Source organism: Columba livia, chromosome 1 (genome assembly GCF_036013475.1).
Source record: "Columba livia isolate bColLiv1 breed racing homer chromosome 1, bColLiv1.pat.W.v2, whole genome shotgun sequence".
Classification (NCBI taxonomy): domain Eukaryota; kingdom Metazoa; phylum Chordata; class Aves; order Columbiformes; family Columbidae; genus Columba; species Columba livia.
The window spans coordinates 211,201,900-211,214,633 of record NC_088602.1 but is presented as its reverse complement, the minus strand read 5'-3'; the positions used below and the strand labels follow the sequence as shown (position 1 = coordinate 211,214,633).

General features: G+C 62.1%; 1 protein-coding gene across 1 annotated transcript in view; it reads left to right on the top strand.

The window, feature by feature from the left end:
* Positions 1-9,816, top strand: part of SND1 (staphylococcal nuclease and tudor domain containing 1) — a 133,448-nt gene extending 123,632 nt beyond the window's left edge. Inside the window, exons 17-24 of the mRNA XM_065049418.1 lie at positions 2,975-3,163; positions 4,522-4,663; positions 6,332-6,455; positions 6,549-6,618; positions 7,217-7,330; positions 8,299-8,502; positions 9,341-9,385; positions 9,548-9,816. Coding sequence (XP_064905490.1) covers positions 2,975-3,163; positions 4,522-4,663; positions 6,332-6,455; positions 6,549-6,618; positions 7,217-7,330; positions 8,299-8,502; positions 9,341-9,385; positions 9,548-9,613 — 954 coding nt within the window. The 3' untranslated portion in view covers positions 9,614-9,816. The remainder of the gene's footprint in view (positions 1-2,974; positions 3,164-4,521; positions 4,664-6,331; positions 6,456-6,548; positions 6,619-7,216; positions 7,331-8,298; positions 8,503-9,340; positions 9,386-9,547) is intronic.
* The last annotated feature ends 2,918 nt before the right edge of the window (positions 9,817-12,734 follow it).

Below are 12,734 nucleotides of genomic sequence, written 5' to 3'. Positions count from 1 at the left end.
CCACGCACACCGGGGCTGCAGGGGACACGCCGTGGGGCACATTGCCTGCCTGCGCCGGGTGCTCTGACCGTGGGGACACATTTTTGGGGTGCTGGAAGCAGCCCAGGAGGGACCCGCTGGGGTCGGGCATGGCTGGAGGGGTCCAGGGTGCTCAGGGGACTCCGGGCTCCCTCCTCTTCCTCGCAGGCAGCAGGCAGGGCCGGCAGCGGGCAGTGCGGGCAGTGCGGGCAGCAGAGCCCATCAGCATGCCGGTGCGTGCCTGCGTGCCGGCAGCCTTGGCTCGCCGCCACCCCCGCTGCTCTCAAAGGGGCTTTGTGTGCGCGGAAGCTCCGGGACTTTGCTGCCCCGCCACCCCGTGGGTGGACACTTTTGGGGGTGTCCTCGTGCTGGGGTGGGTGGGAGGCAGGGGGACCCCCAGTGTGGGCAGGGATTGGGTGCTGCACAGGGCACTGGGCACAACTGGTCCCACTGGCTCCAGCTGCTGTATCTCCTGCCTGTACGGTATCTCCTGCCTGCGCACCATCTCCTGCCTGCACACCGTCTCCTGCCTGCACACCATATCCTGCCTGCACTGCATCTCCTGCCTGCACACCATCCCCTGCCTGCACACCATCTCCTGCCTGCACTGCATCTCCTGCCTGCACTGCATCTCCTGCCTGCACACCATCTCGTGCCTGCACTGCATCTCCTGCCTGTGAACCATATCCTGCCTGCACACCATCTCCTGCCTGCGCACCATCTCCTGCCTGCGCACCATCTCCTGCCTGCACACCATCTCCTGCCTGCGCACCATCTCCTGCCTGCGCACCATCTCCTGCCTGCGCACCATCTCCTGCCTGCACACCATCTCCTGCCTGCACTGCATCTCCTGCCTGCACACCATCTCGTGCCTGCACTGCATCTCCTGCCTGTGAACCATATCCTGCCTGTGCACCATATCCTGCCTGCACACCATCTCCTGCCTGTACTATATCTCCTGCCTGCACACCATCTCCTGCCTGCACAGCACCTCCTGCCTGTACTATATCTCCTGCCTGTACTATATCTCCTGCCTGCACGGCATCTCCTGCCTGTGTATCCCCAAAGTACCATGAGGCCACAAGCCCCTGGTTTGGGGACCAGCTGGAGCTCCAGGGGACACCAAGCCTGTCGCCAGCGCCCCCACCCTGCAGACTCCAGGGTTAGGGGGTTTAACTCCCATCACAACCTTAACAAGTGCCACTGGGGGTGTCACCCGTCCCCAGCTCAGAGCAGGACTGGGGGATCTGAGGGTGTCACCCGTCCCCAGTTCAGAGCAGGACTGGGGGATCTGGGGGTGTCACCCGTTCCCAGCTCAGAGCAGGACTGGGGATCTGGGATCTGGGGGTGTCACCCGTCCCCAGCTCAGAGCAGGACAATCTGCAGAGGTCCTGGGTGGTGTCACTGGATTTGGGGACAGACACTGTCCCAGGTGATGAGCAGGGATCCCAGAGGTTGGGGGGCTGTGGCAGTGCTGTGGGGTGATATGCACAGGGGTGCGTGGGGTGCGGGGTTTGCACACTCTGATTTAATGTGGTTTGCACACTCCATTTTACCCTAGTTTGCACACTCTGGTTTGCACACTCCGGTTTGCACACTCCAATTCACTCTCTGATTTGCACACTCCAGTTTGCACACTGGTTTTGGTTTGTACACTCCAGTTTGCACACTCCAGTTTGTACATGCCAGTTTGCACACTCTGGTTTGCTCACTGGTTTTGGTTTGCGCACTCCAGTTTGCACACTCCAGTTTACACACTCCAGTTTGCACACTGGTTTTGGTTTGTACACTCCAGTTTGCACACTCCAGTTTGTACATGCCAGTTTGCACACTCTGGTTTGCTCACTGGTTTTGGTTTGCACACTCCAGTTTGTATATGCCAGTTTGCACACTCCAGTTTGCTCACTGGTTTGCACACTTCAGTTTGGTCCCTCTGGTTTGCACACTCCAGCTGGCACACTCTGGTTTGCTTGCTCTAGTTTGCCGTTACTAGTTTACACAGTCCAGTTTGCTCTCTGCTTTGCACACTGGTTTACTCACGCCCATTTACACCCCCCCCATTTGCACATTCCACTTTGCTCTCGGGTTTGCACACTCCAGTTTTGTCTCCAGTTTGCTCTCACTGGTTTACACACCCTCATTTGCTCTCTGGTTTGCACACTCCAGTTTGCTCTCTGGTTTGCACACTCCGCTTTGCTCTGGGTGCCCAGGAAGCAGAATTAGGTGCTGTGGAGCAAAGCTAGGTGCCCAGGAGCATATCTGGGTGCCCATGGAGCAGATCTGGGTGCCCAGGAGCAGATCTGGGTGCCTGTGGATCAGAGTCAGTTGCCCAAGAGCAGATCTGGGTGCCCAGGAGCAGTTCTGGGTGCCCAGAAGCAGAGTTGGGTGCCCAGGAGCAGATCTTGGTGCCCAGAAGCAGGTCTGGGTGCCCATGAATCAGAGTTGGATGCCCAAGTGCAGAATTGGGTGCCCAGGTGCAGATATGGGTGCCCAGAAGCAGATCCGGGTGCCCAGGAAGCAGAGTTAGGTGCTGTGGAGCAAAACTGGGTGCCCAGGAGCAGATCTGGATGCCCATGGAGCAGAGATGGGTGCCCAGGAGCAGATCTGAGTGCCCAGGAGCAGAGTTGGGTGCCCAGAAGTAGATCTGGGTGCCCAGGAGCAGAGTTGGGTGCTATGGATCAGATCTGGGTGCTCATGGACCAGAGTTGGGTGCCAGGCACAACACCAGGGGGACCCTGCCAGCCTGTCCCCACGCTGGGTGGCTTTTGGCCAGGCCGTGCCCAGGACACATCCACCCGTCCACTCAAACTCCATCATCTCCAGATGTTCATTGGTGATGACGTTGGAGCAGCCAAGAGGAAGACGAGCGATTTGGGGGGGACGATGACACCGGGGTGGGACAGGCACCCGTGGTGGGGGCGCAGGGGGCTGAGGTGTCCCTGTTGGGTCCCCACAGGTTGAGGTGGAGGTGGAGAGCATGGACAAGGCCGGGAACTTCATCGGGTGGCTGCACGTGGACGGGCTGAACCTGTCGGTGGCCCTGGTGGAACAGGCCCTCTCCAAGGTCCACTTCACCGCCGAGCGCAGCCCCTACTACAAGGCGCTGGTGGCCGCCGAGGAGGGCGCCAAGCAGAGGAAGGAGAAGGTGAGGGGGGACAGGGGCGTCACCACCCCAAGGGGTGACCCCACCTCAAGGGATGTCCCCATGCCCAGAGATGTCCCCACCCTGAGGGATGTCACCATGCCCAGAGATGTCTCCATCCCGAGGGATGTCACCATTCCATGTCCTCATACCAAGAGATGTCCCCATGACAAGGGCTGTCACCACCACAAGGGATGTCCCCTTCCCAAGAGATGTCCTCATACGAAGAGGTGTCCCCATGTCAAAAGGTGACCCCACCCCAAGGGATGTCCCCATGTCTCCATGCCAAGACATGTCCCCATGCCCAGAGATGTCCACACCCTAAGGGATCTTCCCCTCCCAAGAGATGTCACCACCCTAAGGGATGTCTCCACCCCAGGAGATGTCCCCATCCCAAGGGATGTCCCCATCACAAAGGATGTCCCCACCCCAAGGGATATCCCCATGCCCAGAGATGTCTCCATCCCGAGGGATGTCACCATTCCAAGAAATCTCCTGATACCACGAGACATCCCCATGACAAGGGATGTCACCACCACAAGGGATGTCCCCTTCCCAAGAGATGTCCTCGTACGAAGAGATGTCCCCATGTCAAAAGGTGACCCCACCCCAAGGGGTGTCCCCCACCCTGAGGGGTGTCACCACCCCAAGAAATGTCCTCATACCAAGAGACGTCCTCATGCCAAGGAATGTCACTACCACAGGGGGTGTCCCCATGCCCAGAGACATCCCCACCCCAAGGGATCTCCCCTTCCCAAGAGATGTCAGCACCCACCCCAAGAAATGTCTTCATGCCAAGAGGTGTCCCCATGTCAAAAGGTGACCCCACACCAAGGGATGTCTCCACCCCAAGAAATGTCCTCATACCAAGAGGTGTCCCCGTGTCAAAAGGTGACCCCACTGCAAGGGGTGTCACCACCCCAAGAAATGTCCTCATGCCAAGAGATGTCCCCACTCCAAGGGATGTCACCATCACAAAGAATGTCCCCGCCCCAAGGGATGTCACCTTGTTCCCATGCCAAGACGTGTCCCCATGCCCAGACATGTCCCCACTCCAAGGGGTCTTCCCCTCCCAAGAGATGTCACCACCCTAAGGGATGTCTCCACCCCAGGAGATGTCCCCATCCCAAGGGGTGTCCCCATCACAAAGGATGTCCCCACCTCAAGGGACATCCCCATGCCCAGAGATGTCACCCCCTCAAGGGATGTCCCCACCCCAAGACTCCTGACACCCAGGGTGCTGGGGCCCAGCGATGCTCCAGCTGCTGGATGCCACCATCCCCTCAGTCCTGGTCACTTGCTGGTGGCATCCAGCATGGCCACGATGTCCCCAACCCCCGTGTGTCCCCGCACGATGGCAGGTGTGGTCCCACCACGAGGAGGCCCCGGCGGAGGAGGTGACACCGGTGCTGGAGGAGAAGGAACGTTCAGCCAACTACAAGCCCGTCTTTGTCACCGAGATCACCGACGAGCTGCACTTCTACGTGCAGGACGTGGAGACGGGTGCGGGGACAGCGCCGGGGTGACCCCACCCACGGGTCACACCCAGGGTGGGGGGATATTTGGGTGGGATGAGGATTCGCGGGTTTGGTGGGTGAGCGATGGAGGTGGGTGCTGGATTTGAGTGCTGCTTTGGGTGCTGGATGTGGGATTTGGGTGCTGGATGCGGGATTTGGATGCTGGATGTGAGTGCTGCTTTTGGGTGCTGGATGTGGGATTTGGGTTCTGGATTTGAGTGCTAGATGTGGGATTTGGGTGCCGAATTCGGGTGCAGTATTTGGGTGCTGGATGCAGGATTCGGTTGCTGGAGGTGGAATTTGGGTGCTCAATGCAGCATGGGGGTGCTGGATTTGAGTGCTGAATTTGGGTGCTGGATGAAGGTGTTGGATGTGGGTGCTGGATAATGGGTGTCGGATTTGGGATTTGCGTGCTGGATCTGGGCGCTGCATTCGGGTGTTGGATGCGGGTGTTGGATGTGGGTGCTGGATGTGGGTGCCGGATTCAGGTGCTGATGTGGGTGCTCTGCTTGGGCGCTGGATGTGGGTGCCAGATGCGGGTGCTGGTTTTGGGTGCTGATGTGGGTGCTGGATTCAGGATGTGGATGATGTATTTGGGTGCTGAAGTGGGTGCCAAGGTGGGTGCTGGATTCGGGATGTGAGTGCTGTACTCGGGTGCTGGATTTGGGTGCTATACTGGGGCTGTGGATGCTGTGTGGGTGCTGTACTCAGGATGTGGGTGCTGTACTGGGGCTGTGGGTGCCGTGTGGGTGCTGTGTGGGTGCTGTACTCGGGATGTGGGTGCTGTACTAGGGCTGTGCGTGCCATACTGGAGCTGTGGGTTCCGTGTGGGTGCCGTGTGGGTGCTGTACTCGAGATGTGGGCGCTGTGTGGGTGCCATACTCGGGATGTGGGTGCCGTGTGGGTGCAGTACTTGGGATGTGGGTGCTGTGTGGGTGCTGTACTTGGGATGTGGGTGCTGTGTGGGTGCCATACTGGGGCTGTGGGTGCCATACTCGGGCTGTGGGTGCTGTATGGGTGCTGTACTGGGGCTGTGCATGCCGTACTGGGGCTGTGGGTGTCGTGTGGGTGTCGTGTGGGTGCTGTGTGGGTGCTGTGTGGGTGCTGTACTCGGGATGTGGGTGCAGGGCTGTGTGGGTGCTGTATGGGTGCTGTACTCGGGCTGTGGGTGCTGTGTGGGTGCTGTGTGGGTGCTGTACTCAGGATGTGGGTGCCGTGTGGGTGCTGTGTGGGTGCTGTACTCGGGATGTGGGTGCTGTGTGGGTGCCGTACTCGGGATGTGGGTGCTGTGTGGGTGCTGTACTTGGGATGTGGGTGCTGTGTGGGTGCCATACTGGGGCTGTGGGTGCCATGTGGGTGCTGTGTGGGTGCCATACTCGGGCTGTGGGTGCTGTATGGGTGCTGTACTGGGGCTGTGGGTGCCGTACTCGGGCTGTGTGGGTGCTGTACTGGGGCTGTGGGTGCCGTACTCGGGCTGTGGGTGCTGTATGGGTGCTGTACTGGGGCTGTGGGTGCCGTGTGGGTGCTGTGTGGGTGCTGTACTGGGGCTGTGGGTGCCGTACTCTGGCTGTGGGTGCTGTACAGGTGCTGTACTCGGGATGTGGGTGCCGTGTGGATGCTGTGTGGGTGCTGACGTGCCGGCCGTGCCCCGCAGGCGCGCAGCTGGAGAAGCTGATGGAGAACCTGCGTGCCGAGGTGGGCGCCCACCCCCCCGGGGAGGGCTCCTACGCCCCGCGCCGCGGCGACTTCTGCATCGCCAAGTTCGTCGACGGAGAGTGGTGAGGAGGGTGGGGGTCCCGCTGCCCCCCGGCGTGGGAGGGGCCTGGGGGTGCCCACCCACCCCACCCCAACCCACCCGTCCCGCCCTGCAGGTACCGCGCCCGGGTGGAGAAGGTGGAGTCGCCCAGCAAAGTCCACATCTTCTACATTGACTATGGCAACGTGAGTGCCCAGCACCCTTGGGTGCCCCTGAGCCAGCAGCCAGGAGCTCATCACGGGGCTCCCAGCACCTTCGGGTACTCCAACCCAGCACCTTTGGGTGCCCCCAGTGCCCATCACAGGACCTCCCAGCACCTCTGGGTGTCCCTTCGCCCCAGCACCCTTGGGTGCCTCCAACCCAACACCCTTGGATGCCCCCCAACCCCAGCACCCTTGGGTGCCCCCAGTCCCAAGCATCCAGGAGCCTATCATGGGGTGTCCCCCAACTCCAGCAACCAGGAGTCAACCATGTAGTCTCCAGCACCCTTGGGTGCCCCCAACCCAGCATCCTTGGGGCCTCTCCCAACCACTGCACCCAGGAGCCCATCTCGGGTGCCCAGCACCCTTGGGTGCCCCAAATCCTCATTCCCAGGAGCCCATTACAGTGAGCCCTGCACCTTTGGGTGCCCCCTGTGACCTGAGCACCCTTGGGTGCCCCTGGACCACAACATCCAGGAGCCCATTACAGTGAGCCCAGCATCCTTGGGTACCCCCCAGCCCCAGCACCTTTTGGGTGCCTCCAGCACCCTTGGGTGACCTCAGCACCCTTGGGTGCCCCCAGAAGGAGACGCTCCCCGCCACGCGCCTGGCGGCGCTGCCCCCGGCGTTCAGCACCCGCGTGCTGCCGGCACAGGCCACCGAGTACCGGTTCGCATTCATCCAGGTGCCCCAGGATGTGAGTACGGGACTGGGAGGTGCTGGGGGGGGTCCGGGGCTGTTTGGGTGGGTTTGTGGGGGGCAAGGGGGGATCCAGGGAGTTACTGGGATGTTTGGGGTGTCCATGGGAGTACTGTGAAATTTTGGGGAGGGTCTGGGGGCTTTTGGGGAGGGTCTGAGGGGGGAATGGGGATGCTTGGGGGCATCTGGAGTTTGGGGCGGAGGGCGCTCCATGGGACATCCCTGGGTGCAGCAGGAGAATCTGGGGGGGTCCCCAGGTTCCCCTGGGTGCGACAGGAGGACACGGTGGACAGCGCCAAGGGGAACAGCCAGAACAGCCAGGGCTGGGGGGATTGGGGGCTCTGGGGGGTGTTTTGGGGGTGCTGGGGGGGGCTTCCAGGGAGGTGACATTGATGGGTGATTCAGGAGGAGGACACAGTGGACAGCGTGGTGGGGACATCCAGAACAGCCAGGGCTGGGGGCTCGGGGGGGTTTAGGGGAGTTCCAGGGGGTTTTGGGGTGCTGGGGGGTGGTTCAGGGGGTTGACACCCATGGGTGACACAGGAGGAGGACACAGTGGACAGTGTGGTGGGGACATCCAGAACAACCAGTGCTGGGGGCTCTAGGGGGGGCTTGGGGGAGTTATGGGGGGTTTTGGGGTGCTGGGGGGTGGTTCCAGGGAGGTGACACCCATGGGTGACGCAGGAGGAGGACACAGTGGACAGCGTGGTGGGGACATCCAGAACAACCAGTGCTGGGGGGACTGGAAGGGATTTTGGGGTGCTGGGGGGGGTCCGGAGGTGTTTGGGGGTGCAGGGGGGTGGCACCCATGGGTGCGGCAGCAGGAGGTGGAGGCGGTGGACAGCATGGTGGGGACATCCAAAACAGCCAGTGCTGGGGGGACTGGGAGGGATTTTGGGGTGCTGGGGTGGTTGGGGGGTCTGGGGGTGTTTGGGGGTGCAGAGGTGACACCCATGGGTGCGGCAGGAGGAGGCGCGGGCGGACGCAGTGGACAGCGTGGTGCGGGACATCCAGAACAGCCAGTGCCTGCTGAACGTGGAGCACGGGGGCCCCCCCTGTCCCCACGTCACCCTCCAGTTCAGTGACACCCACAGCGACGTGGGGCTGGGGCTGGTGCGCGAGGGGCTGGTCATGGTGGAGCCGCGCCCCGAGCGGCACTTCCAGAAACTGGTGCGTACTGGGGGCACTGGGAGGGCTGCCGAGGGCGCTGGGGAGGGGTCTCGGGCGTGCTGGGTGCTACTGAGAGGTAGTGTGGGGCACTGGGGGGAGATGGGGGGAGGTGGGGGGGTACTGAGGTGCTGGGGCATACTGGGAGGTGCTGGGGGGTACTGGGGAGGTGATAAGGATGTGCTGGGGCATACTGGGAGGCACTGGGGAATACTGGGAGGTGCTGGGGGTTACTGGGGGGAGATGGGGAGAGTACTGAGGTGCTGGGGGATACTGGGAGGCACTGGGGGATACTGGGGAGGTGATAAGGATGTGCTGGGGGATACTGGGAGGCACTGGGGGATACTGGGAGGTGCTGGGGGATACTCGGGGGATACTGGGAGGTGCTGGGGGCTACTGGGGGGAGATGGGGGGGTACTGAGGTGCTGTGGGGTATACTGGAAGGTGCTGGGGGGTACTGGGGGGCGATGTGGAGGTGCTGGGGGATGATAGGGAGGTGCTGGGGGCTACTGGGAGGTACTGGGGGGTTGATGGGGAGGTGCTGGAGGGGACTGGGAGGCACTGGGGGGACAGACTGGGAAGTGCTGGGGCTGACCGAGGGGGACTGGGAGGTTCTGGGGTTACTGGGAGGTACTGGGGGCACTGTAAGGTACTGGGGGCTGATGGGGGGTTGCTGGGGGAGACTGGGCAGGGGTGGGGGCACACTGGGAGGTGCTGGGGGTACTGGGGGGTGCTGAGGGTACTGGGAGAGGGTGGGAGTTGCTGGGGGGTGCCCTGTCCCCCCTAAGCCCCCCTGGGAGGGCAGGGGAGGTGACAGGTTGACCTCCGTGTCCCCCCCCAGATCACAGAGTACCTGAACGCGCAGGAGGCGGCAAAGAGTGCCCGGGTGAGTGGGGGGGCACGGGGTGCCCCATGGAGCCCCCTTGTCTGGGGGGACTGGATGCACCCCCACCCATCTCTGGGTGACACTGGACGCACCCCCTCCATACCGGGGTGCTGCTGGCTGTGCCCCCCCGGGTGACACCCCCGTCCCCCCCCTTTCTTCCAGCTGAACCTGTGGCGTTACGGCGATTTCCGCGCGGACGACGCCGACGAGTTCGGTTACAGCCGCTGAGGGACCCCCCGTGCCCCCCAAAATCCTCCTCCCCGCCCCCCCATCCCACCCCATCCCTGGGGGCAGCCGGGGGGGTCGCGGGGCTCTATGCCCGGGATGCTGGGGTGGGGGGACCCCCCTGCCCCCTCGCAGCCAGCGCTGCCCCCCTGGCCCCCCAGTCTGTATTTAAAGCTTCGGAGGCCAAATAAACGTAGTCAAGCGTTGCGCCGTGATGGTGTCACTCCCCCGGCTCCATGCTGGTGTCACCCCAGGATCCACCCACGGACCCCAAACCTGGGCGTCAAACCCAGGTTCCACCCATGGACCCCAACCCCAGGACCCACCCATGGGTCCTACCCATGGACCCCCCAAACCTGGGACCCCACACTGGACCCCACACCCAGACCCCAAACCTGGACCTCAATCCTGGGTCCCAAATGAGGACCCCAACCCCATGTCCCAGACCTGGACCCGCACCCTGGACCCCAAACCTGCGACCCAACCCTGGACCCCAACTCTGGGTTCCAACCCTGGACACAAGCCCTGGGTCCCACCTATGGACCCCAAATCCAGGTCCCACACCTGGATCCCAACCGTGGACCCCAAACCTGGCACCCAAACCTGGATCCCCACCCTGGATCGCAACTGTGGAGCCCAACACCAGATCCCAACCCTGGACCTCAACTCTGGTCCCCAACCCTGGGTCCCACCCATGGACCCCAACCTCTTGTCCCGCCCACAGACCCCAACCCAGGACACTGAACATGGGTCCCACCTGTGAATCCCAACCCTGGGACCCAACTGTGGACCCCAACCCTATGTCCCAACCCTGGACCTCAACCCTGGGTCCCACCAGTGGACCCCAACCCCATGTCCCAGCTGTGGACCCCAACTCTGGGTTCCAACCATGGACACCAACCCTGGAACCTAACTGATGACCCCAACCCCATGTCCCAGACCTGGACCCCCCATCCTGCACCCCAGACCTTGGTCCCATACCTGGACCCCAACTCGATTCCAACCATGCACACCAACCCTGGAACCCAACTAGAGGACTCCAGCCTTGGGTCCCAGACCAACATAGGTCCCAAACCTGGCTCGAAATCCAGATCCCAAACTTGGACCTCCACCCTGGACCCCTAACCTGGGACCCAACCCTGGACCCCAACTCTGGGTTCCAACCATGGACACCAACACTGGAACCAGCCCATGGACCCCAACTCCAGATCCCACACCTGGATCCCAACTGTGGACCCCAAACCTGGCACCCCAACCTGGATCCCAAACCTGGATGCCCACCCTGGAACTCAACTGTGGAGCCCAACACCAGGTCCCAATCCTGGACCTCAACTCTGGTCCCTAACCCTGGGTCCCACCCATAGACCCCAACCCCTTGTCCCACCCACGGACCCCAACCCAGGACACCAAACATGGGTCCCACCTGTGAATCCCAACCCTGGGACCCAACTGTGGACCCCAACCCCATGTCCCAATCCTGGACCTCAACCCTGGGTCCCACCAGTGGACCCCAACCCCATGTCCCAGCTGTGGACCCCAACTCTGGGTTCCAACCATGGACACCAACCCTGGAACCCAACTGATGACCCCAACCCCATGTCCCAGACCTGGACCCCCCATCCTGCACCCCAGACCTTGGTCCCATACCTGGACCCCAACTCGATTCCAACCATGCACACCAACCCTGGAACCCAACTAGAGGACTCCAGCCTTGGGTCCCAGACCAACATAGGTCCCAAAACCCAGATCCCAAACTTGGACCTCCACCCTGGACCCCAAACCTGGGACCCAACCCTGGACTCCAACTCTGGGTTCCAACCATGGACACCAACCCTGGAACCAGCCCACGGACCCCAACTCCAGGTCCCACACCTGAACCCAAAAACAAGGTGCCAACCACAGACACCAACCACAGACCCCAACCCTGGGTGCCACCCATGGGTCCCACCCATATCCCCCAGCCCCCTGGGGACACTGGTGCATGCCACCATGAGCATCTGCATGGCGGTGCCATGGTCCCACTGTCCCCAGCGCTGTCAATCGATGACCATGATGGGGGGGATGGTGTCACCCGCTTCAGGGCCCCTGTTCCCACTGGCCACCTCGCTAATCATAGAGCAGCACTAATTTAATTGAGTTTCGATAATTAACACCAGCAAACAGTTGTAATTAAAGGAGGAGCTGGTAGGGGGGTCCTGATGCAGGGAGGGGACCCTGGGATATGGGTGACACCCCCCCACCCCGGCTCTAGTTACTGTCACTGTGACATTGAGCCCCCCTGCCTGTCCCCAGCTGCTCACACCCCCCCAGCTCCCCCCATGGTCTGGGCCACCTGGACTGGGATCCCCCCACCCCAAATGTCCTCTGTCCCCACGAGCTGTCCCGTCTGCAGCTGCATGGGGGTCTCTGGCTCTCTCGGGGGGTGAGGGACACATTCTGGGGGTCTTAAGGGTCCCTGAAGGTCTTGGGGGGTCTTGACGGTCCTTGAGGATCTTGGGGGGGGGGGGGTTTCTGGGGGTCTTTGATGGTCCCTGGATGTCTCTGGGGGGTATTGATGATCTTTGAGGGTCCCTGAAGGTCCTGGAAGGTCACCCCATGGTGTCCCTGGGGTCAGCTGTTCCTAGAAGGGGGCTCTGGGCCCCCCAGGATCTTTAGGGGGCCCCTGGGGTCAGCCCGAGCTCCCACCCAGCCTGGGTGGCCACAGAGGGACCCGCTTGGTGACACAGGGACATTGTGGTTTGTCTCTGGCACTCTGACCTTGAAGCCATCATTGGAGCTCGTCACCTCTGCTGTGAATTAGTGTCCCTGTCACTAGTGGGGATGCGGCCACCAGGGGTGACACCAGGGAGGTGGCTCTGGGACCCCCAGCAGGGCAGTCAGGGGCCCCGGACCTGTCCCTTGTGTCCCTCCCTGTCCCCAAGCTCCCGGTGAGGAGGGAGCAGCCCTGGGACAGTGACAATGTCCTCAGTGCCACCAACCAGGGGACACCAGTGCCGTCCATGGCAGAGGACTGTGTGCCACCAGTGTCCCCAGTGCCACCAGCCAGGGGACACCAGAACCCCACGGCAGAGGGTCCTATCCCAGTACAGCTCTATCCCAGTACAGCCCCATCCCAGTACAGCCC